This window comes from Cebus imitator, unplaced genomic scaffold (genome assembly GCF_001604975.1).
Source record: "Cebus imitator isolate Cc_AM_T3 unplaced genomic scaffold, Cebus_imitator-1.0 Scaffold88, whole genome shotgun sequence".
Lineage (NCBI taxonomy): Eukaryota > Metazoa > Chordata > Mammalia > Primates > Cebidae > Cebus > Cebus imitator.
This window is the reverse complement of record NW_016107403.1, coordinates 6,151,446-6,175,394: the sequence shown is the minus strand read 5'-3', so window position 1 is coordinate 6,175,394 and position 23,949 is coordinate 6,151,446. Positions and strand designations below refer to the sequence as shown.

General features: G+C 42.0%; 1 protein-coding gene and 1 non-coding gene across 3 annotated transcripts in view; one reads left to right on the top strand and one right to left on the bottom strand.

Moving 5' to 3' along the window:
* Positions 1 to 3,671: 3,671 nt before the first annotated feature.
* STRN (striatin) overlaps positions 3,672 to 23,949 on the top strand; it is a 124,767-nt gene continuing 104,489 nt past the window's right edge. The window contains exon 1 of one of the 2 annotated variants that reach the window (XM_017534885.2): positions 3,672 to 4,078. In XM_017534885.2, coding sequence (XP_017390374.1) covers positions 3,845 to 4,078 — 234 coding nt within the window. In that variant the 5' untranslated portion in view covers positions 3,672 to 3,844. The remainder of the gene's footprint in view (positions 4,079 to 23,949) is intronic. The other variant, XM_017534886.2, reaches the window with a different exon arrangement.
* Positions 11,406 to 11,510, bottom strand: LOC119472192. Its single transcript, XR_005201305.1, has one exon. It is a non-coding gene; the product is annotated as a U6 spliceosomal RNA (small nuclear RNA).

The following is a 23,949-nucleotide window of genomic DNA, read 5'->3' as shown; positions in this document are numbered from 1 at the left end:
AAAAAAAAAAAAAAAAAAAAAATTTCATGCTGAATACAGAAAATGTGAAAAAAGGGACAACCATAAATGAAAGAACAATCATCAATAAGCTCACTCCTCAAAAACCAACAGTTTTAGAAGCTGATTCAGTATAAGAGAATTTTTTTTTCTTTGTGAGACAGAGTATTGCTCTGTCACCCAGGCTGGAGTGCAGTGGCACAATCTTGGCGCGTTGCAACCTCCGCTTCCTGGGTTCAAATGATTCTCCTGTCTCAGCCTCTGGAGTAGCTGGGATTACAGGCTCAAACTGCCATACCTGGCTAATTTCTTTTTGTATTTTAGTAGAGACAAGGTTTTGCAGTGTTGCCCAGGCTGGTCTCGAACTCCTGAGCTCAGGCAATCCACCTGCCTCGGCCTCCCAAAGTGCTGCCATTATAGGCGTGAGCCATGGCGCCGGGCCCAACTAAAGAAAAATTATGGAATCACAGTCCTATTATTTTAAGGCAACTTAAGGCACAAGAACTTAAGGCCTTCTTAAAAAAAATTTTTTTTTTTTAATCAGAGTCTCATTGTATTGCCTAGGATGGGGTGCAGTGTCATGATCTCGGCTCACTGAAACCTCCACCTCCCGAGTTCAAGCGATTCTCGTGCCTCAGCCTCCCAAGTAGTTGTGACTACAGGCATGTGCCACCACGCCTGGCTTTGTATTCTTAGTAGAGATGGGTTTTGCCATGTTGGTCAAACTGGAATCCAACTGTTATCGGTGGAGAATGTTCAGGTTCTTGGAGTCTTGAACAAAGAATTGGACAAAACGCACAAAGCAAGGAAAGAATGAAGCAACAAACAGAGATATTTGAAAAATGAAAGTAGGCTCCACAACATGGGAGCAGGCCTGAGCATAGGGGCTCAAGAGCCCCATTACAGAATTTTCTGGGGTTTGAATACCTTCTAGAAGTTTCCATTGGTTACCTGGTATACGCCCTATGTAAATGAAGAGGATGAAGTAAAGTTACAATCATTTACTTGGGGGGGCACTCTAAGTAAATGGAGAGGATATTTCCTGTCATAGCTGAAGTGTTTCCATTTGATTCAGTTCTAGGAAGTCAGCATGAATCTGCTTTATGTTCCCTGCCTCCAGACCCAATTCTCTGGTCTCCTGCCTCCTGCCCACAAATCCTGGGCTCAAGTGATCTGCCCGCCTTGGCCTCCCAAAGTGCTGGGATTACAGGCATGAGCCATGGCACCCGGCCAAAATGTAAATGAGTCCTCATAAAGCAAAAAAAGGTATTGAGTAATAAAGTTGAACTATGAATTTAGTGTTTTTGTATATGTGTGGTAGTCCAGATTATCTATGAATTTAACTACGTTTTGTGGTCTGTTATGAATTGACTTAAATTGTTGCATGTGTCCTCTCTCTCAAGGCCTCATTGTGGACAAGTCTCAATTTTTTTGAAACTTAGTTCCTTGAGCTATAAATGAGAAGACTGGGCTGTATCTCAAAGGACACTGACAGACAAAATAAGTTATGACACAGGGAATTTGGCCAGGCCTGGATCAATCTTTTATGATAATAAAGAATTAATTCATAAAGCAGAAACATCAATTAACGAGAGAAGAGAGTTCTCCATCTTTATTTGCAACCAGAGTAGATACAATGTGTTTCCTGTCCTTTCTGCAAGTAGCCATGGGAAAGGGGGGAGGGGAGAGAGGACAGGGACAGGATGTCTTTCCCTGACATGTCGCTCAGCAGCCTTCATTTTTTTCATGGCCGTCAAGTCTGATAGCCCAGAAGTACGTCCTACAAAACGTAAGAATTCCAGATAACTTGTTAGGGTGACAAAAAGGTGCTTAATTTCATTTGCTTTTTTTTTTTTTGAAATGGAGTTTTGCTCTTGTCGCCCAGACTGGACTGCAATGGTGCGATCTCGGCTCACTGCAACCTTTGCCTCCTGGGTTCAGGCAATTTTCCTGCCTTAGCCTCCCGAGTAGCTGGGATTACAGGCATGCTCCACCACGCTTAGCTAATTTTGTAGTTTTAGTGGAGACGGGGTTTCCCCATGTTGGTCCGGCAGGTCTCGAACTCCTGACCTCAAGTGATCCACCTACATCAATCAGCCTCCCAAGATGCTTGGTTCACAGGCGTTAGCCACCAAGCCCAGCCTCATTTGCATTTTTAAAATTATTTTCGCCGGGCGCGGTGGCTCAAGCCTGTCATCCCAGCACTTTCGGAGGCCGGGGCAGGTGGATCACGAGGTCAAGAGATCAAGACCATCCTGGTCAACATGGAAAAACCCCTTCTCTACCAAAAATACAAAAAATTAGCTGGGCATGGTGGCACGTGCCTGTAATCCCAGCTACTCAGGAGGCTGAGGCAGGAGAATTGCCTGAACCCAGGAGGCGGAGGTTGCGGTGAGCCGAGATCGCGCCATTGCACTCCAGCCTGGGTAACATGAGTGAAACTCCGTCTCAAAAAAATAATAAATAAATAAATAAAATTATTTTCAAGGGCCTTCCCTTCTCCCACTGTTGCAGTGTGAATTTATAGTGACATATTGTCAGACTTCGGAGAAGGAAAATATTTACAGAGAGCCACTTAAAAGGAAAGGACTTTGGTGTGCCTTTGGTAGGCGGACGCTGTTGCCAGTTTGCAAGTGAATCATTAAAGAAACTGGGAACAGGACAAGTGAAAATGGAGAGGGGCTAGGATATCTAAGACTCGGCTAAGGAGCAGAAAGGGACCTTGCTCTTTCAGGTGGTGTCGATTTGAAGGCACGGTGATACGTGATTATATGCCAATCTTTGATAACAGAAATGGTGTCATTTATCTTAATATTCCCAGCGCGAGAGATAACCGATAATCAAAATACATGTTCAATTAAATGGAGTAAAAATGAGCGAGAGTAAGGAAAAATGAGACAAATAACAAAGCATCTGTTATTGGATGCTAAAACTTTTACAGGATTTACTGCAGGAGGGCTGCAAAGGGAAAGAAAGTTCAACAGAGCAGATTTTCAGACGGGATGTCAACAAACCACAATTTGGAGGCGGCAGCAGCAGCAGCAAGCTGCGGCGTTGTCTTGGAGAGGTGAGCAGTGTTCCTTAGCAATGAAAACTGGTCAGGCAACAGGTTTGAGCCCCTTGAGTCAAAAAAGAAAGGCAGGCGTGACAGCGACCCACAGACTGGCAGAATGGAGGAGCGTCTAGGGTGACAGAAACTCCGAAGTCGGAGCGCGCGAGAGCACGCAGGACGGACGGCGGGAGAACCCCAGTCCCGCTGCTGCACCAGGTAGTTCGCTTTGACCCTGTTTCTTCACAGAACGGCCAGGAAGCCTTAAAAGATACGCGGCTCGGGCTGGTATCTCGGCGTGGTAACTTCCGTGTGTGTGTGTGTCTGTGTGCAACAGGGAGCGCCGCCCGCGTGTGTGTGTCTGTGTGCAACAGGGAGCGCCGCCCGCCAACTTCCGTGTGCGAGGAAGGCTGGAACGCCGCCCGCCCGCGCCCAGCCAGCCCCAGAGGAAACCCGCGCTCCCCGCCCGGCCGGCCCCCTCCGCGGCGATCCGGGGCGGGCGGGACGGGCCCGAAGCCACGCCCCAGCCGAGGCGCAGCCCCACAGGCCGCCTTGGCTGCGCTCGCCCGCGCCCCGCCCCGCGACTACATTTCCCGGCAAGCCCCGGGCCGCCCGCGCGCTGCAGTTGACCCATTTCCCGGCCCGTCACGGGCTCGGCCGGCCCCCGCTCCCAGGCGGCTGCTCCCTGCTGACTGGGGTGTGGGCGGGAGCGGCGGCGGGAGGAGGAGGCACTGCTTGCCGCCGCTGTTGCCTCCGCTGCTGGGCGCCGGGGCAGCTCCCCGGGTATCTGCGGCCGCCATGGACGAGCAGGCGGGTCCCGGCGTCTTCTTCAGCAACAACCACCCGGGCGCCGGTGGTGCCAAGGGGCTCGGGCCTCTGGCGGAGGCTGCCGCGGCCGGCGATGGGGCGGCTGCGGCGGGGGCGGCCCGAGCCCAGTACAGTCTCCCAGGGATCCTGCACTTCCTGCAGCACGAGTGGGCCCGCTTCGAGGTGGAGAGAGCCCAGTGGGAGGTGGAGCGGGCGGAGCTGCAGGTAAAGACCCTCCCGGCCTGGCCGTCTTCATCCCGCCTCTTTGCTCCCTTCCGCCCCGCCCCGGACCCTTCTCCCCCTCCCCCAGCCCGCTCGCGTCCCCTCCCCCTTTGCTCCCGCCCATCCCACCCTGAGCCCCGTCCCCTTCCTTCCTTCGCCTTTTGCCTTTCGCTGACCCCACCTCAACCCTGTTCTCACTCCCGTTCCCCGTGCGTTGTTTACCCTCCCCACGCCTCTTCGTCGCTCCATCCCACTCTTAACTCCCAGGCTCATTTCAACTCTGGCCATCCCGCATCTCAGGGCTGCCCTCTCGGTTTACTAATTGGGCTGGCAGTAGTTTTGAGAGACGCGGAGCAAACCGTGAGCTGTCCTGGTGTGCCCCATCCTAGGTCTAGAGACGGTCCCGGCAGAAGGTGCCGGCTTTGGCCCCTGTCTGCGAGGAAGGTGATCAAGAAGACAGCAGAAGTTGTGTCAGTGAGGCCTTGACTCGAGACGAGAAGTTGACTTTGGGCAAAAGTGTTATGCATATATCAGCTCCCTTTTTAATATACGTAACTATCTCTTCTCCACTTTCTTCCGACCCCCTCCCACGTTTCTTTCAGGTATTTCCAGTTAATGCATTTTGAATGAAGGACCTAGATGATCACAGAGAGAATGGTTCAGAGATGGTTCTTGTTCTCAGAATCTGAAACGTCCCAAGGGTTAATTTTATGTTCAGTGTTTTGGGAGATTTTCTTGTACTTTAAAAGGAACTAAAAAGGGGCTTTGAAGTTAGTTACATTGCCTTGCATAATCTGCAAGATAAAGTATAGCCAGGGAGGAGATACCGTGGGCTCTGAAAATAATGAAAGCGAGGCTGATACTTTACAGGCCATTCAGAATTGTTGAATAGGTTTTCAGTGGTTGTTTTAAAACTTTCAAGGCATACACACCAATTTCAAGAGGAACTTAACTATGAATAGTTGTGCCTTTCTGTTTTACGGGCTAAGCCTGTATACTTATGAAATTTGAATATAGTTTTAGTTGGTGAAACACTTGAGTTTAAAATGCTACCCAGTGTGTCACTTTTTTTGGTAACATGTATTTTCTTTGGCACTTAAAGGAGAGGAGAAATCTGTTAAATAGAATCATGTGCTGGAACAGGCTGTGTGGTGTAGTGGAAGTGGCTTTGGAAAGAGCCAACACACAGGGCTATAGTAGACAAGGTTATAGTAAGGGCTGTGTTTGTTGCTAGGTCTGTGACCTTGAGAAAATCCTTTAACCTCTCTGGGTTTCACTTTTATCATTTATTTATTCAGCACCTGTGTATTGAGTGCCAGCTATGTGTTTAGGCCCAGGGGTGAAAAAAAAAATGACCAAGCTTCTGCCCTCATTGAGTTTATGTTTCAGTGGAGAGGCAAACAGCCGAGCAGATGCGCCTATAGAATATAATGGCTTATAGTGGCAACTGCTGTGAGAAAAAAGTAAGTCAGGGTTCAGGAATAGAGTGTGGTAAGGGCAGCTATTTTAGATGGGGTGGTCAGTGTAGGCCTCTGAGAGGTGACAAATGAACAGTTGAATGAAGTGAGGGAGTGACCAATAGTTTCTATGATTCCTTATAAGTCTGTATTTCTTTTCTTTTTTTAGACGGAGTCTTGTTTCATCGCCCAGGCTAGAATGCAGTGGCGCAGTCTCAGCTCACTGCAACCTTTGCTTCCTGGGTTGACGTGATTCTCCCGCCCCAGCCTCCTGAGTAGCTGGGATTACAGGCACCTGCCACCAACACCCCGACTAGCTTTTGTATTTTTAGTAGAGATGGGGTTTCACTGTGTTGGCCAGACTGGTCTCGAACTCCTGACCTTGTGATCTGCCTGCCTCAGCCTCGCAAAGCACTGGGATTACAGGCGTGAGCCACCACACCCAGCCTTAAGTCTATATTTCTAGTCACATGTTTATATTCTTTGGCAGCTTTCTCATCCCTGCTGTTCCGTCGCTGTAGTATTTAGTTGATCTAGTCTATTTGCAAGTTGTCTTTGACCTTGTCTATGTAGTTTCCAACAAATTTGAATGCTTACAGGTTGACATTTATTAGCAGTGCATTCTATAAAAGGTTTGGCTTTCAGGCTTCAAGGAAATGTTAAAGGCAGAGTTTAATGTTGTGCAGTTATGGGCAATGATTTTTGCATGTAGCTACTTTAATTTCTTTTCCAGTTTTGGGAATGTAAGATAAGTCACAGTAATTTGGTAAAAAACACACCAGAAAACAATGCTTACCTTCCTACCTGTGGAAGTTGGGAAATTCCAACCCATCCTCTCCCCTGTTCACTCCCTTTCCTCATATAAACTTTTCAATTTACTAGTAACTGTAGTTAATCTTCAATTTTTATACACACATCCACCAACACCTCTTCCTGGGTTATTCGTGGCAAATGTTTATTAATTCCAGGTAGCTTTCCCATGGGTGCATATCATATTAAAGACACTACTTAAAAAAATTTTTTTTTCTTATTTTGGAGACAGGGTCTTGCTCTGTTGCCCAGGCTGGAGTGCAGTGGCACTATCTTGGCTCACTGCAACCACCGCCTCCCAGGTTCAAGCAGTCCTTCTGCCTCAGCCTCCCAAGTAGGTGGGATTACAGGCATGTGCCACTATGCCTGGCTGATTTTTGTATTTTTAGTAGAGATGGGGTTTCACCATGTTGGCCAGGTTGGTCTTGAACTACTGACCTCAGTGATCTGCCTGCCTCAGCCTCCCAAAGTGCTGGGATGATGGCGTGAGTCACTGCGCCCAGCCAAGGACATTGCTTATTTAACAGTATCTTTTGTTTTGTGCACAAGTTAAATTAAGCTTCCACAGAGAAACTAAAAATGTGTAATTTTCTTAATAGAACGTGTATGATATATTTTGGGGGGAAAGGTTTGCAATAATCTGTGGTCTTTGTCTCCTCTTATTAGTATAATTGAAAAAATTTTAAATCATTTCTTTACATTACCACCAATTACATTTGAATCTTCTCTATTTTTCTTTTGTCATTGGAATTTTCTTGGAAACAATAAGAAGTAAAAGAGTTGAATGCATTATGATAAAATATGGATCAGTTGGTGTCCTCCTTTTAATTTTTAAATCTTTTCTCAAGCCATTAACACCAGAGTCAACATAAATACCTTTAAGATTAAGTCAAATTTGCCCGTTCAGGAACCTGTCAGCCCTGCTTTTTCAGGTTGCCAGGGAAGAGTTGTGAAAGGCAATCCAAGCTCTCATCTACCTGGCCTGCCTTTACCGCTTCCCCCATCCTTCAGATCTTGGGAGTAAGGAAACAGCCACATTATAGCAAATACCTATTTGTTTGTTATTTATTTCACTCTTGCCCATCTTAGTTGATAAATTCTCTTTTTATTTTTGATAATGCTCTCCTCCTCACACCCAGTTGAGATTAGACAATTCATGGGGGTGGGAGGAAAAGAATGATTAAGATTTTTAGTGAGCTTTACATTTGTAAAAGGGATTAGAGAAGGAGTACTAATGATATTTGAGAAAAGTATGTGTATGTGAGGCATTGTGCTAGATAACCTCAAAGAAACATGTTTAGTTAGTATGATATAACTTGTAAAAGAATCAGAGTGTTTATCATTTGGGGAGGGGGCTAGTTTCCTTAGAATAGTGAAGGAGAGGCTGGGTGCAGTGGCTCACGCCTGTAATCTCAGCACATTGGGAGGCCCAGCGGGCAGATCATGAGGTCAAGAGATTGAGACCATCTTGGCCAACATGGTGAAACCCTGTCTCTACTAAAAATACAAAAATTAGCTGGGTGTGGGGGCATGCGCCGGAGGCTGAGGCAGGAGAATCCCTTGAACCCGGGAGGCAGAGTTTGCAGTGAGCCGAGAACGCACTACTGACCTCCAGCCTGGCAACAGAGCGAGATTGTCTCAAAAAAAAAAAAAAAAGGAATAGTGAAGGAGAGAAGAGTTAGCAGTGAATAGGGAGAATATCAGGAGGAAAGAACTTTATGTGGTCATGAAAACCTAAGGCTCAGCATTTGAAAATTACTGACTTAGGAGAAAACAGGCGTAAATAAAAAATAAAAAATGTTGGCCCTAGATTTTGATATCTGTGTGTTATAGAAAAGGCTCTGCTATTTACCTGGAAGTGTTAGAGTTGTGTGAAAAAGGTGGCAAGATTGAGTAGCTTAGGGCATGTGGCATGGAGGCTGTATGCTGGAGTTTCGGCTTTAATGATTTGTATTTTCTGGGTTTTGGCATTAATGATTTATATTTTCACTCCCCAAATATTTTTCAAGTAACTACTTCATGCCAGGTCTTGTTGTAGACGGTGGAGATACAACAACAAAAACACAGATCTTGCCCTTGTGAAGCTTAAATTGTTGAGGCAGATGGTGATAAATAAATACATAAAATGTTGGGAAGGAAAATAAGAGGGTTTGAGAGGGTGGAATGGGGAAGAAAGGATTCACTGATTAGATGCCATTCGAGCTAAGACCTGAAAAGGTGATACCTAAGGTGAGGAAAAGAGCTTTCTAGATGGAGGGAACAGCTGGGGGAAGGGAGCATGCTTGGAATGTTTAAGGAAAAACAAGGAGGCAAAAGTCGCTAGAGTGGAGGAAGAGAATGAAGAAGTCATGTCAGACAGGGTAAGAACTTTGGCCTTATACCTCAGCAAGATGAGCAGCCATCAGAATGTTTTGAGCAAAAGAGGGACACCATCTTTAAAAGGGACCCTTTGCAATGATTCAGAATAGACTTGGAGGGATGACAAGAGTAGAAGCAGAAGGGGGACTAATTAGGAGGTGACTTTAATAAATCCAGGCAGAAGTTGAACTAAGGTGGAAGTGACAAGATATGTGAATGTGTATTTTGATACATATTCAAAATAATACAAAATACAGAATTCTGAATAGAGCCAACAAAATGTGCTAAAGGATAGAATGTGGGGTTTGAAAAAAAGGGGAGTCAAAAATGACTCAGAAGTATTTAGAGGGCCAGGTACAGGGTGGCTCAAAACCTGTAATTCCAGTTGTCTGGGAGGCTGAGGCAGGAGGATCACTTGAGCCCAGGAGTTCAAGACCAGCCTGGGCAACATGGCAAAACCCCATCTTCAGAAAAAAATTTTTTAAAAAATTAGCTGGGTGTGATGGTGTGCGCCTGTAGTCCCAGCTCCTTGGGAGGATCGTTTGGGGCTGGGAGGTTGAAGCTGCAGTGAGTCATGATCACTCCACTGTACTCCAGCTTGGACAACAGAAGGATACCTTTTCTCAGGGGAAAAAAAAAAAAAAAAGTACAGCCTGGGCAAAATGGTGAAGCCTCATCACTCTCTTTTTTTTGTTGTTGTTAAGATGGGGTTTCACCATGTTGGTCAGGCTGGTCTTGAACTCCCGACCTCAGGTGATCTGCCCACCCTGGCCTCCAAAGTGCTTGGATTACAGGTGTGACCCACCACGCCCGAAGCCTCATCTCTACAAAAAATACAGAAAATTAGCTGGGTGTGTTGGCACGCGTCTGTGGTCCCAGCTACTTGGGAGGCTGAGGTGGGAGGATTGCTTGAACCCTGGAGATCAAGGCTTCAGTGCACTATGATCGTGCCTCTGAACTCTAGCCTGGGCACCATTGTGAGGCCCTGTCTCAGAAAAAGACAAACAAACAAAAATATGTGTATAGAGGGAGACTGAGCAGCCTCAAAAGACAGCTGAGAAGATTTACTGAACTTTTTAATGGAAAACATAAATACTTAACATAAGTTTGCCTTTATTATTGTGACTATTATTTCTAACAAAGCTTACTATGCGTTTTATGCCTAAAATACATATTTACCGTAATTTTGATTTCTCAGAGTCTTAGTTTCCTCATGTGTAAGATAAGGATAATAAATTACCTTGTGAGAATTAAATTAAGATAATTTAAAGTACTTAGCAGAGGCATGGTTCATAACACCAAGTTAAGTGCTTAATAAATAAGTGGTTGCAGATGCATGATGCTTAACTTTTGCTCTTGGTTATCTCCTCATCCCCAGAGAAAAGCATAATCTTCAGTCATGAACTTTTCTGAGGCCAGAGCACACAAGTGCCATCCTGAGGCCATGCATTGTCATATTCTGTGTCTGACCTGGCTCTAAGAGATTTAATGGGAGTGAATAGTTGCCTTCACTGTCAACCTCAGAACATTGAGGATATACTTCAAGTGTATTTGCTTTCCTTAATAACCCAGTAGGTATCTGTTACCTTGGAATTCATAAAAACTTCTGTATATGTTTATCTTAACTTTGCAGTACATCTTGGGTAGCAAATTGTATAAATTTACTAACCACATTATGAAATGAATCCTAGATTTTATTTGGCCCTTTAAACCTCTTTCGTTACATTTTGAGCAGGTGAACTCCATTGTGGTATGGTATAATTTTGTCAGCAGGTTCATTTTTCATTGTACTCAAATTCTTGATAATTTAATAATCTTCATATTTTAGAAAGCTTATAGAGGCTTTAATCTTTTAAAACATATCCTATTATTTGTCTCTTCAGTTCAGTGTTTCTCAACCTTAGCTATGCTCTTAGAATAATCAGAGGTAACACTTAAAAATACCAATTCCCTAGCCAAGCTCGGTGGCTCACGCCTGTAATCCTAGCACTTTGGGAGGCTGAGGCGGGTGGGTTACCCGAGCTCAGGAGTTTGAGACCAGCCTGGGCAACATGGTGAAATCCTGCCTCTACTAAAATACAAAAGAAATTAGCCGGGCGTCGGGGCGTGCACCTGTAGTCCCAGCCACTCAGGAGGCTGAGGCAGAATTGCTTGAACTTAGGAGGCAGAGGTTGCAGTGAGCCAAGATTGTGCCACTGTCCTCCAGACTGGGCAACACAGCAAGACTCTATCTCTACAAAAAAATAAAAAATAAAAAAATACCAATTCCCTGGGCTTTACCCCAGATCAATTACATCAGAATCTTAGGTGTTAGTATTAGGACCCCTAGCATTAGTAGTTTTTGAGCTCCCCAGTATGTAGCAAGGATTTGGAACCACTGCTTTAGTTGTTTTTTCATATCTATAAAAGTTTGATGATTTCAACACTTTTATTAGTATTCCATATATGGATGGCTTTTTATAGAATTTGGGATATAATTTCTTTTTCCATTGTTCTTTCTGATGATAGCTAGCATTTTATTTTTAGGCAGGAGAATATTATAATTTGAATCACCTCCTTCTGACTGAGATGTAATGACAGAGTAATCTTTGAGCTGGAATGAACTTTGGAAGTAATCAGCTCAATTAGGTAAAGTGAGGTTCAGAGAGAGGCTGAATGACCAAGAATGAAATAGGTTTTGTACAAGCTGGGTCACTTACATCCCCAGATATCTTTACTGTTTTATTTTTTCATATTTTTTGTCTAGGGGCCATGCTAATCTTCTGTATCATTCCAATTTTAGTGTATGTACTGCCACAGCCAGCAAGCACTCTTTAGTTTTTTTAAAGCCCTTTCAGATACAATATATCATTTAACCTCTACAACCTTCTGAGGTAAGCAGAGCCACACTGATGCTTTTTTTAAAAAATAACAGACAGAAAGATTTTACCATGTTTTACTGATTTCTAGCTTATTTTATTGGTTACATTTAAGATTTTCTCTGTCTTTGGTGTTCTGTAGTTTCATTATGATGTGGCACAGTATAGATTTTTTTTAATGTTGTTTGGGACTTCATTAGACTCCTTGAACTTGTGGATTGGCTTCTCATTAGTTCTGCTGATTTCTTAGTTGCTATCTTGTTAGGTTTGTCCTCGATTGCATTTTCCTTTCTTCTCCTTTTGGATTTCTGATTATATGATCTTAGAGCTTCTCCATTATCTGCTGTATATTTTCCATCTTTTTATCTCTCCATGCTTTATTCTTGATAATTATTCTGACTTACTTTCCAGTCTGTGAATTACCTTCCAATCCATTAATTTTCTCTTCAGTTGAGTCTAATTTGTTAAAACCATCTGCTGAATTTTTAGTTTTGGTTATTGTTGAAGTTCATTTTGGTCCCTTTTCAAATCTGCTGGGTCATTTCTTAAAAACATATTGTTCTGTTCTCAGCAGATATTTTCAGTGTCATCTTTAATTCTTTAAATGTAGTAAGTAGTTATTTTTTAGTGTTTCTGCACTTCCTTTGAGGTCTTACAGGTACCTTTGTGTGTTCTGTTATTTCTGCTGGTTCTTGCTCATGATGACTTGTTCTCTTGTGTCCTTAGTTTATCTTTGTGTGCTGCCTACCGTTCTTGAAATACTATAAGACTGGCTGAGCGGGGTGGCTCATGCTTGTAATGCCAGCCCTTTGGGAGGCTGAGGTGGGAGGATCACCTTAGTGATGCGGAGTTCAAGACTAACCTGCCCAACATGCTGAAACCCCTTCTCTACTAAAAATACAAAAATTAGCTGGGCATGGTGGTGGGTGCCTGTAATCCCAGCTACTTGGGAGGCTGAGGCAGGAGAATCACCTGAACATGGGAGACGGAGGTTGTAGTGAGCTGAGATCCCACCACTGCAATCCAGCTTGGGCAACAGACTCGTCTAAAAAAAAAAAAAAAGAAAGAAAGAAAGTGGGGAGGGCTGGGTGTGGTGGTTCACACCTGTAATCCCAGCACTTTGGGAGGCTGAGGCGGGCGGATCATGAGGTCAGGAGATCAAGACCATCCTGGCCAACATGGTAAAGTCCTGTCTCTACTAAAATACAAAAAATTAGCTGGGTATGGTGGCTGGCTCCTGTAGTCCCAGCTACTCAGGAGGCTGAGGCAGGAGAATCGCTTGAACCTGCAAGGTGTAGGTTGCAGTGAGCTAAGATCACGCCATGGCACTCCAGCCTGGCAACAGAGACTCTGTCTCAAAAAAAAGAAGAAAAGAAAAAAGAGAAACTGTGAGACTAATCTGAGCTCTCAAATAAAGGTATCTTCTTTAGAAAAGGGTTTTTTTTGTTTGTTTGTTTTTTTGCATTTGCTTCTGGTAGATGTCTAGAGGCATTACCAGTCTAGAACCACTTTATTTTTTATCTTTTTTTGAGATTGTCTTACTCTGTCATCCAGGCTGGAGTGCAGTGGTGTGATCTTGGCTTACTGCAACCTCTGCCTTCTAGGTTCAAACGATTCTCGTGCTTCAGCCTACGGAGTAGCTTTGACTACAGGTGTGCACCATCACACCTAGCTTATTTTTTTTTTAATTTTTATTTTTTGAGATGGGCATTCCCTCTGTCACCCAGTGTAATCTCGGCTCACTGCAACCTCTGCTTACTGGGATCAAGCAATTCTGCCTCAGCCTCCTGAGTAGCTGGGACTACAGGTGCCTGCCACCATCCCTGTTTACTTTTGTATTTTTAGGAGAGACGGGGTTTCACCATAATGGCCAGTCTGGTCTTGAACTACTGACCTTGTGATCCACCCGCCTTGGCCTTCCAAAGTGCTGGGATTACAGGTGTGAGCCACTGTGCCTGGTCAGTGCCTGGCTAATTTTTGTGTTTTTAGTAGAGGCGGGGTTTTGCTATGTTGGCCAGGCTGGTCTTGAACTCCTGGCCTCAAGTGATCTGCCTGCCTCAGCCTCCTAAAATGGTGGGATTACAGACATGAGCCACCACACCTGGCCCAGAATGACTTTAAAGTAAATGCCTTCCTTAAGGTGTTTGGGCCACCCAGCTGATGTGAATTTTGGTTGTGAATACATTTGAGGTCCAGTATACTTCTGTTTCATCTTTGTTTTGAAGACATAAGCCCTTTAGGGTCTTAGCTAAATGTGAGGGTATATCACTTGTTAGATGTCTGCTCTGGATGGGTGGAGTGTTTAATTTTTGCTTGTTGGGTCCTGCAAGGCTGTTTATTCTGATTGGCCAATATCCTAAGGGCAAAAATGGCTTTGTGCTCCCTTACCTCACTGGGTTCCCATTTTCCCTATTATTTTGGCCAGATAATTCCTTGCTATGTTTGTGTTGCTTTTAATAAAATTGTGAAAATATTTTGTCCAGAAGTTTTGGCTGTGTTCAGTAGAATTGCTATGGGGCACGATAACTGGAAACTGAATTCTCTTATTTTACTTTCAAAATCTGACAAATGGGAATGGCCCTACTAATTATTTGGGGAGAAATAATGTTGACAGTACTCCTTTATCAAGAGATGTGCTTATTTAGTCCTGAACTTTATTTCTAAATCTACTTTTCTTTGAATGATAAAGGGAGACCTACAGTTTTTCTCCAAAATCTTGATAACTGAAGCAGAGTTTAAAACAAAACGCTTTGCTATGCAGTCTTTGAAAGGTGTTTGAAAGTTCAGATGCTCTAGATAGAGTCCCCTTTGCCAGCCTACTGTCTTCTTGAAGTCAGCTATACTTTTGAGTAGCATTGAGGTTTAGATTCCGGGCCATTACAGATAAAATTGTCCTTGGATCTCTGGAATTTCTTGGCTCAGTGGCCAATTTGACAAAACAGTCTATTGACTGTCTTAATTGGGCAGTGGGAAGTATGGCTGTCAGAGTCAGACATCTCTGTCACTTTCAGTTTAAAATTTTTCTAGGCCTCATTTTTGTACAATGTGGTGGGTGATAATATCCCTACTAAGCAGGATTGTTGTAAGATTTAAAAAAAGATAAAGTATGCAAAATATGTGGTACATGATGGGTGTCCAATAAGTGGTTTGCTTTTTTGTTGGTTGAGATTTCTATGGACAGAAGGCATTAATTTATTATTTATTTGAGTCTTATTGTAGAGGCCAAGAACCAGTTTCAGTGATCCATTTGTCACAGTAGCTACTTACATTCTCTTTGCCCTGTAAGTACAGGTTGAGCATCCATAATCCAAAAATCCTAAATTCAAAATGCCTCAAAATCTAAAACTTTTTGAGTGCTGCTGATATGATGTCACAAATGGAAAAATTCATACCTGACCTCATGTGGCAGGCAGTAGTCAAAAAGCAGGTGCACAACATAGTTTAGTATCCCATAGGGAAAAATAAAATTACCTTTAAACTCTATGTATAAGGTGTATATGAAACATAAGTGAATTTTGTGTTTAGACTTTGGTCTCATTCCCAAGGTATCTCATTAGGCATGTTCAAATCTTCCAAACTCTGAAATCCAAAATACTTCTGGTCCCAAGCATTTCATATAAGGTGTAGATAGCTTATAGATACTAAGGACTGGAGATAGTAATTGAGGAAGATTTGGAGTTCAGGAGAGAAGCTTGAGGCAAGAGAGAAATTGAGGAAGGGGTAGAAGGGGAAAAGAAGCAGAAGAGGGGAGTAGAGGGGTGGAAAGAGCAGAGGCAGAGGAGAAACTGCACGCATTAACCTGTTCTTAACTCTTCAAGGATTTCTTATCTGTATTTTTCATTTTGGCACTTATAACTGTAGAATTCTAGGGCTGACGGGAATACACACACGTACACATGCATATATGCACACATATGCACTGCCCTCCTCCCTCTAATGAAGTCTAATGAAGGAAGAAGATTTTCTTCTTCCTTCATTAGACTATGAATATTTTACCTCAGAGGGACCTTAGAATTTAAGTAATCTCATTCCTGTTTCATCAGTTAGGGCTAGAGAAATGAAGTGACTTTTCTCAGGTCACTATGAATTAGTTTAATCTTAGTTTAGAACCCAGGAGTCCTGGTACCCAGGCCAGGGCGTTGCTCTGTATACTGTATCCTCTCCTTTTGGTCCCTCCCTCTGTGTAGCTGCTTCTGACTTGAAGGAGCCAAGTGAATTTTAACATTTAGATGATTAAGTATGAAAAGCTGTCATAATTTAAATTCTTACTATTATTTCAAGTTTTTCTTGAAGTAGAATAATTGAGTGAAACAATAGAGTAAGGGGTTAAGAAAAATCTTTAACAATTTGTGTTTCTCAAAAGTCTTTAACAATATAGTTCTCTGATTTCTTTAAATAATTTTATTTTTGTGTAGGGAATACTGAAATAAAATCCTTATTTCATCTTAAAAAAATCTGCAGCCTCTTGGGTTTAAGCAGTTCTCCTGCCTCAGTCTCTCAAGTAGCTGGGATTACAGACACCCACCACCACACCCAGCTAATTTTTTGTATTTTTAGTAGAGACGGGTTTTGCCATGTTGGCCAGCGTGGTCTTCACCTCCTGGCTTCAAGTGATCCACCTGCCTCAGCCTCCCAAAGTGCTGGGATTACAGGCATGAGCCACCACACCAGGCCAAATTTGGAGCTTTTTTAGCTTGCTTTGAAGGTAGCTTAACTAAGTTTTATATATACATTTTGATATAGTGTGTGTTTATTGATGGTATATCAAATTGTATAGTGCTTTGAGCTTTAGGTTATTTTTAATTTTTATTTTAAAGAGATTGGGTCTGTCTTGCCATGCTGACCAGGCTGGAGTGCAGTGGCTATTCATAAGCATACTTATAGTTCACTGTAGCTTCAAACTCCTGGGCTCTGTTGATCCTCCTGCTTCAGCCTCCAGAATAGCTGGGATTACAGTATTGAGACACTAGGTGTGGTTATTAGTCTGTTTTTAGGCAGTCTTACATATGCTATGTTAGGACAGGATAATATGTCAACTGCGTATGTATTTGCTGTTATGCAGAAAGTTATTTGACGAAATAAGATCACTTTCCTTGGCAGACTTAATGCCATTTTTTCTTTAAAAAAAAGTACCTTATCTGAATAAGATAATGAAATATTAGAAAACATTGATATGTACGAAGGAAAATTTATTATACAATTGGCTGGAAGCAGTATGGCAGAAGACAAAGGCAATAGGTATCTTGTTTTGGAGATGAGATGGAAAGAAAAATAAGGGAGTAGGAACCCTGGAATTAAGGTGAGCTTGGGAAGTATTGTATAAGGTTGTGTGAAATAGGTATTTTGGGTGTGGCAAATATGCATCACTCACCAGAAAGGTTAAAGGAAAGGGCCAGAGGGAATGTTTCATTACTGAACACACAGGTTTCATTAGCGTTCATTTGAATGTGAGAGAAATCAGCTCCGATACCGGTATATCTAGTTAGGAGAAGTAAATACCGTGTCAAATTCCACAGTGGTGATACCAGTTTCACCTGAAGGAAAATTACAGCCCAGTCTGGGATTTGCTCTTCTTTTTATTTATACTTCCTAAATGAGAAGGTTAACCAGTGAGCAAAAGAGCCTGAGTTATAGGCACAACCAAAACCTGCTCCTGAGGAATGTGGTTTGGTGTGAAGCTGAAAGGAGGGAACAGGGAGGAGCCTGTGATCTGGGTCAGCGCACTTGCTGAACTTGAAAAGTACAGTCTGCCAGGGGAGAAGGTATCCATGGTCCTAGTAATTCAACCCAGTACTTTAATCTGTTGTTTCTCCTTTCTGTTCTTCTTTATCTGCCAACATTAATAATAGTTTCATTTATTGAGCATTTTCTATGTCCCAGGTACAGTGCTAAGCACTTTACATGTACAATCTATTTTAATATTTGTAAAACTGTATGTAGTAGATATTAATCATTCCCACATTCATAGGTGAGAAATTTGGGAAGAAAGGTTAAATAATTTGCTGTAGAAAAAGTCTGAGTGATGGGTCTGGGCATGGTAAGTAGAAGGAAATATTTTGACGTTTTTCTTTTTCTCTCATACTTCAGGGTCATCTTGCAGGGCTGGAATGTTTTCCACCCCCTTGTCTGTCTAGTGAATTTCTAGTCATCTTTCAAGATTCCATTAACTCTGGGAAACCTGTCTGACTTCCAGGCACAAGGAAGCTTCGTGCTTCCCTAACAGCTTGTATATATATATTGTTACTCAGCACCATCCAGACTGGTGGTTGGTCAGTTAATCCAAAAAGATGTTAAAATGATATCTTAAACAATTTGTTTTAGGTTAATAGTATATAGACGTATAGTCCTTGGCCACTGTAAGACAGGCCTACCCACCCTTCACGTTTTTGTTTCCTAGAATGCTGATTGGAGTTTTGTATTGTCATTCTTGAATAAGCTACAGTTTGTGTGTGTGTGTGTGTGTGTGTGTGTGTGTGTGTGTGTGTTTGTGTGTGTGTTTTATTTTTGAAACAGAGTTTCACTCTTGTTGCCCAGGCTGGAGTACAGTGGTATGATCTTGGCTTACCACGACTTCCGCCTCCCAGGTTCAAGGAATTCTCCTGCCTCAGCCTCCTGAAAAGCTGGGATTACAGGCATGTGCCATTACGCCCGGCATGTGTTTTTTTAAAAATGATTTCTGAGCCGGGCGCGGTGGCTCAAGCCTGTAATCCCAGCACTTTAGGAGGCCGAGGCAGGTGGATCACAAGGTCAAGAGATCGAGACCATCCTGGTCAACATGGTGAAACCCCGTCTCTACTAAAAATACAAAACATTAGCTGGGCATGGTGGCGCGTGCTTGTAATCCCAGCTGCTCAGGAGGTTGAGGCAGGAGAATTGCCTGAACCCAAGAGGCGGAGGTTGCGGTGAGCCAAGATCGTGCCATTGTGCTCCAGCGTGGGTAACAAGAGTGAAACTCCGTCTGAAAAAAAAAATGATTTCTGGTTTTGGTTTTCCCAGTAAAGCAGAGTGAATGCAGAATCCTAGATTTTTTATTACCCTCACCCCCAGTCTTTTACAGTTGTTTCACCCACATTTAATTTGACAGCAGTATTTTTGGTGGGTCTCCTTTATTGTCTTGTCTTTCCAAGGCATTATTCCTTTTTATGTCCATATTTTACTGGTTTATGTAATATTTAATTGAATTCTTTAAATCAAGTAACAAGTGCAACTGGCATAAACAGGTTTGAGAGGAAACCTAGTTGACTCTTGGTGAATTTATACAACTCTACCGTGGAGACCAAAATGTATGGTGAACTATAAAGAATAGTCTATTAGCTGTGAATATTTAATGTGCCCTGGACTTCAGGCAGTGTTCTCCAAAAAGATGATAATGCTGGTTAATCCATAGAATTGGTTAAGAGGGGATTTGTGAGAACTTCTGTGTCTCTATTATACCTGCTATTTCCGTGGCCCTCAACCTCTTTGGCACCAGGGACCGGTTTTATGGAAGACAATTTTTCCCATACCAGTCAGTGGCCCAGGGGTTAGAGACCCCTGTCCTATCTCATACTTGGTATATTTGTTTGTTCAGTAGATTCCAAGTCACTTAAGGGTGTTTTTGTTTCTCTAAGGTCAGTAGAGTGACTGGCACATAGTAGCTGCTTAATAAGTGGTTCTTAAATGAATGAATCATATATTAGGTTACACTGTTATTCAATATGTATTAACAAATGTCTATATATGTGTATCTTGTCTGTCAGCTAAATTGTGTCCTTAAGGGCAGGACCTGTTTCAGACATCTTTGATATTTACCATGTTTGTCAAATTTAGTGAATGTATAGTATATGTTGGTTTTGAGGGAGCAGTGTATCTGTCCCTTTTGCTGCTTGCTAGTTCTGCCTTGTGACTTCCACTGGAAAGAGCTTTTTAGTGCAAATAGTGTCTGCATTTTATTGTATAAAGTATTGCCTGGGCCATACCAAATCATTTTGACAGAGGTCATTTTAGGGACCACAGGCTTCATAATTGCTGCTTGATGCTAGCTGTAGCAAATTGCACTTGGGTTTTGGTAGTTTTCAGTGTAGTGTTGTCTCCTTTCATCCCGCCTTGTGTGTTAATCACTTACTGCCAAGAAATGTCTTTGGCATAACATCCTAAAAAGTCTTTGTTATCAGCAGGGTCCTGTAACATTTTTTTTTTCTTTTCTAAAGCCTATGCCTTCAAATTTTTTTTTACAAGTGTCTTACTCCTTCTAAATTGAGAACTAATTGAATATTTTTTCCTTGTAGATAAATCTTATTTTAAATATTGTTGTTATTACTTTGCATTCTATTTTTCTGATTTTGTTTATATGTTGCATCACCAGTATCTTGTGATATTTAAACTTTTTTGAACTCTGCTTTTTAAAATGAATAAATGCCTCAGTTATCTGGAACTTAGACTGAAACACTGTAATCTTATCTCTGAGCCTGCTTCCCTTCAAAAAATTAAGATCTAGCTTTTCAGAATGCTTATAGCTAGCCAAGTAGGTGAGAATAAACACAAAAAGGCCAAAATACGGAAATTCCAAAGATGCCAAAGCTTCACATAAAATGTGCCATCGTGGAATTTAAAGATGTCTGTGCTTTTTCATCAAGATTTTTGGTTGGGGCATTAGACACTTCCTGAAACTGGCATTCTCCTAGGCACTGGAGATACCATGGAGAAGAGGCAGATAGGGTCTCAGCTCACATAGAGCTTATAATCAAGCAGTAATTCTTAACTTTGGACAGACTTGAGTCCATTTTCCCAATGGTAATCTCCACTTTGCCATGCCATTTTAGTTTTCCCTAATTAAAAACAACGCCTGTAATCCTAGCACTTTGGGAGGCCAAGGCGGGTGGATCACCTGAGGTCAGGATCCAGCCTGGCTAACATGGTGAAACCTCGTCTCTACTAAAAATAGTAAAAATACAAACATTAGCTGGGTGTGGTGGGTCGTGCCTGTAATCCCAGCTACTCAGGAGGCTGAGGCAAGAGAATTGCTTGAACCCTAGAGATGGAGATTGCAGTCAGCTGAGATCGTGTGACTGCACTCCAGCCTGGGTGACAGAGTGAGACTCAGTCTCAAAACAAAAAAAACAAGAAACAAAAAAACCAACTAATCAACCAACCAGTAACAACACAAGAAATCCCTTTCTCAGCTCCTTTATCTATTAGTACTGTCATCCTATTCCTCGTTCTCCTTCATTTCACTCTGAATTTCTTGGAAGGACCACATTTACTACATTCAGTGTTTTTACTAGTCTCATCTCTCTCTCTTTGTTGTATTTCTCTTTTTCTATTTTTGATTACTCATTTCTCAATCTCTTGTGATCTTGCTTCTGATCCTCTATTCAGATAATTGATTACTAAATTATACTTTTTTTTTGGCAGTTACTCTTTGAAGTCCTCCTACTCCAATTCCTTTTCTTTGGATGATTTACAGAAGTATCTCTCTAGCTAGTCTTGATACTTCTCTGCAGTTAAAATTCTCCATGTCTAGTTTGTGCTAATGTCTTCACCAGGATGACCTACTGTAACTTGAAACTTGATCATCCTTTCTAAAATCCTTTTCCCAAACCCAGTTGGCCCGTTTTCTCAGATCTAGCCCCTAATTTACCCTTTCCAGAAACCTAGCCTCAGCTTTCACTCAACCTTTCACTTTTTTTCTTCTTCGAGACGGGGTCTTGCTCTGTCATCTAGGCTGAGTGCAGTGGCGCAATCTCGGCTCACTGCAACCTCTGCCTCCCAGGTTCAAGCGATTCTCCTACCTCAGCCTCCCGAGTAGCTGGGATTACAGGCACCCACCACCACACCTGGCTAAGTTTTGTATTTTTAGTGGAGACGGGGTTTTACCATGTTGGCCAGGCTGGTCTCAAATTCCTGACCTCGTGATCTGCCTGCCTTGGCCTCCCAAAGTGCTGGGATTATAAGAGTGAGTCACTGTGTCCAGCCAACCTTTCACTTCCTTGTAGTCACTCTTCTAGCCATCATTAGTTTTGTAAGATACATATTTTAATATCCTTTTTTAATCATTTAATTCCTAGTACTACTTCTACCCTTGTTCATACCTCATCACCTCATATCTGGATGACTGAAGTAGAATCTTCCCTAATAATTCACTTCTGGTTTCTCCCTTGGCTAAAGTAGTTTACATAGTATTGCCTCCCAAGCTTCTAAAAATTGATTTGTTCAACACATTCTTTTTATTTTATTTTTTGCCTGATACAGGTTTTAAATCTCTCCATGATTAGACTGTTTATATTTCCTATATACATATTAGAGCAGTCATGAATTACTTAATAACACAGAATTTCATTTTTGTATGAACATTATAGAGTGTACCTACACACCCTAAATGGCATAGTCTGTTCTATACCTAGGCTATATGGTATAGCCCATTGCTCCTAGGTTACAAACCTGTATAGCATGTTGCTATACCGAATAATGTAGTCAGATGTAACACAGTGATGAGTACTGGTGTATCTAAACATATCCAAGCCATAAATGTAGAGACGGTACAGCCAAAATATGGTATAACGTTATGGGACCACTGTCCCATTTATATGCAGTTCATCTTTGACTGAAATGTCATTATTCAGTGCATGACTGTACTCTTTCTAAACCAAAATATTGTTTTCTTGCTTTGTACATAAACCATACCTGCTGTTTTTGTCATTGCTCAAAAGGTTTATTCTGGAATGTCCTTCTACAACCTTGTAGATTTATATATTCTTTATGCAAATTTAGCTCAAGTCCCATTTGCAACACTAAGATTTTTGGATACCCTCAGCTGTTAGTGATGTTTCTTTTTTAGTACTTGTTTTGTCATTTGACACTTAGGGTGTGCTACTTTATACTGTTTTTACTGGCTTCTTATAAATCAGTCAGTTTAATATTTATTGAACGTCTACTATATGCAAGTAACATTTCTAGGAATTGGGGCTATAGTAGTCAATAGCATAGACAATCTCTCATCTCTTTAGCAACTTACTTTGTACCTTTAAAAAAAATGATCTTCAACACCTATCACAGTATATGTTGTAAATGTTGTTAAAATTGTGTCCAAATTTAACACTGAAGTCCAAATTTCTTGGCTAACAGTGCAGGTAAAAAAAATAGATGACACCTTTTGGCTGATCAGAATAGAGTGATAACTGGCCAGATATGGTGGCTCATGCCTGTAATTCCAGCACTTGGAGAGGCCTGTAATTCCAGCTCCTCGGGAGGCTGAGGCACAAGAATCGCTTGAACCCAGGAGGCAGAGGTTGCAGTGAGCCCAGATTGCACCACTGCACTCCGGCCTGGGCAACAGAGTGAGGCTCTGTCACCAAAAAAAAAAAAAGAAAGGAAGGTCCACTAATAACTATAGAGGAGCGGATGATCATTCTGTAGGACGAGGGGAAATGTTTTGGAAGATGGTTATTTTATTTTTGATTTAGTAATTTTTTATAAGTAGCCAAAGTAATACTGCCTTGGAAGATGTTACTTCAACTCCATACCCTTAGTGTCCCATGAAAAGGAGACAAATAAGCAGAATGCAATTAAATAAATAGAAGTATTAAAAAATATATATTTACTGTCTTGGGATCAGTACCTACCTGTTTTCCACATGCCATTTTAGTTCCATATCATGACAGAATGTTGAACGCTTTAATTTGTAGTTGAGGGAACTGAGGTTGCTCAGAAAAGTTAAGTAACTTCAATAAGGTTGCACATATTTGTGAGAAAACCAGGAGTAGGAATTTCCCAACTCCCACTCAGTGCTTTCTCTGTCAAAGGACATTGCATTTTTGTAGAACACAGTTCTACATGGAATTTTGTAGAACACAGTTTAGTGATTACATGTATATAGTCCTGAGTTATCAAGAAAAATTAATTTATAGTCATTGGCTTTTTTGGTAACAAAGGTAGGAATTTGTAGGTTCTTAGTATTTAAATGATTAATTTATCTTGAATATTTTTACATATATCTAGTATTTTATGGTATTTACTTTGTGATGTCTTTTTTTTTTTTTGAGACAGAATCTCGCTCTGTCTCCAGGCTGGTGCAGCGGCATGGTCTTGGCTGACTGCAACTTCCAACTCCCTGATTCGAGTGATTCTCCTGCCTCAGCCTCCTGAGTAGCTGGGATTATAGTCATGTGCCACCACGCCCAGCCAATTTTTGTATTTTTAGTAGAGATGGGGCTTCACTATGTTGGCTAGGATAGCCTTGATCTCCTCACCTTGTGATCCACCTGCCTTGGCCTCCAGAAGTGCTGGGATTACAGGCATGAGCCACTGTGCCTGGCCTGTGATGTTTTTTGTTTTTAGACTGTTTGCATAAAAATTATTGCTTTGACATTTTGATTTGATTTTGTATATTATTTTTGGCAGGCAATTAATATTG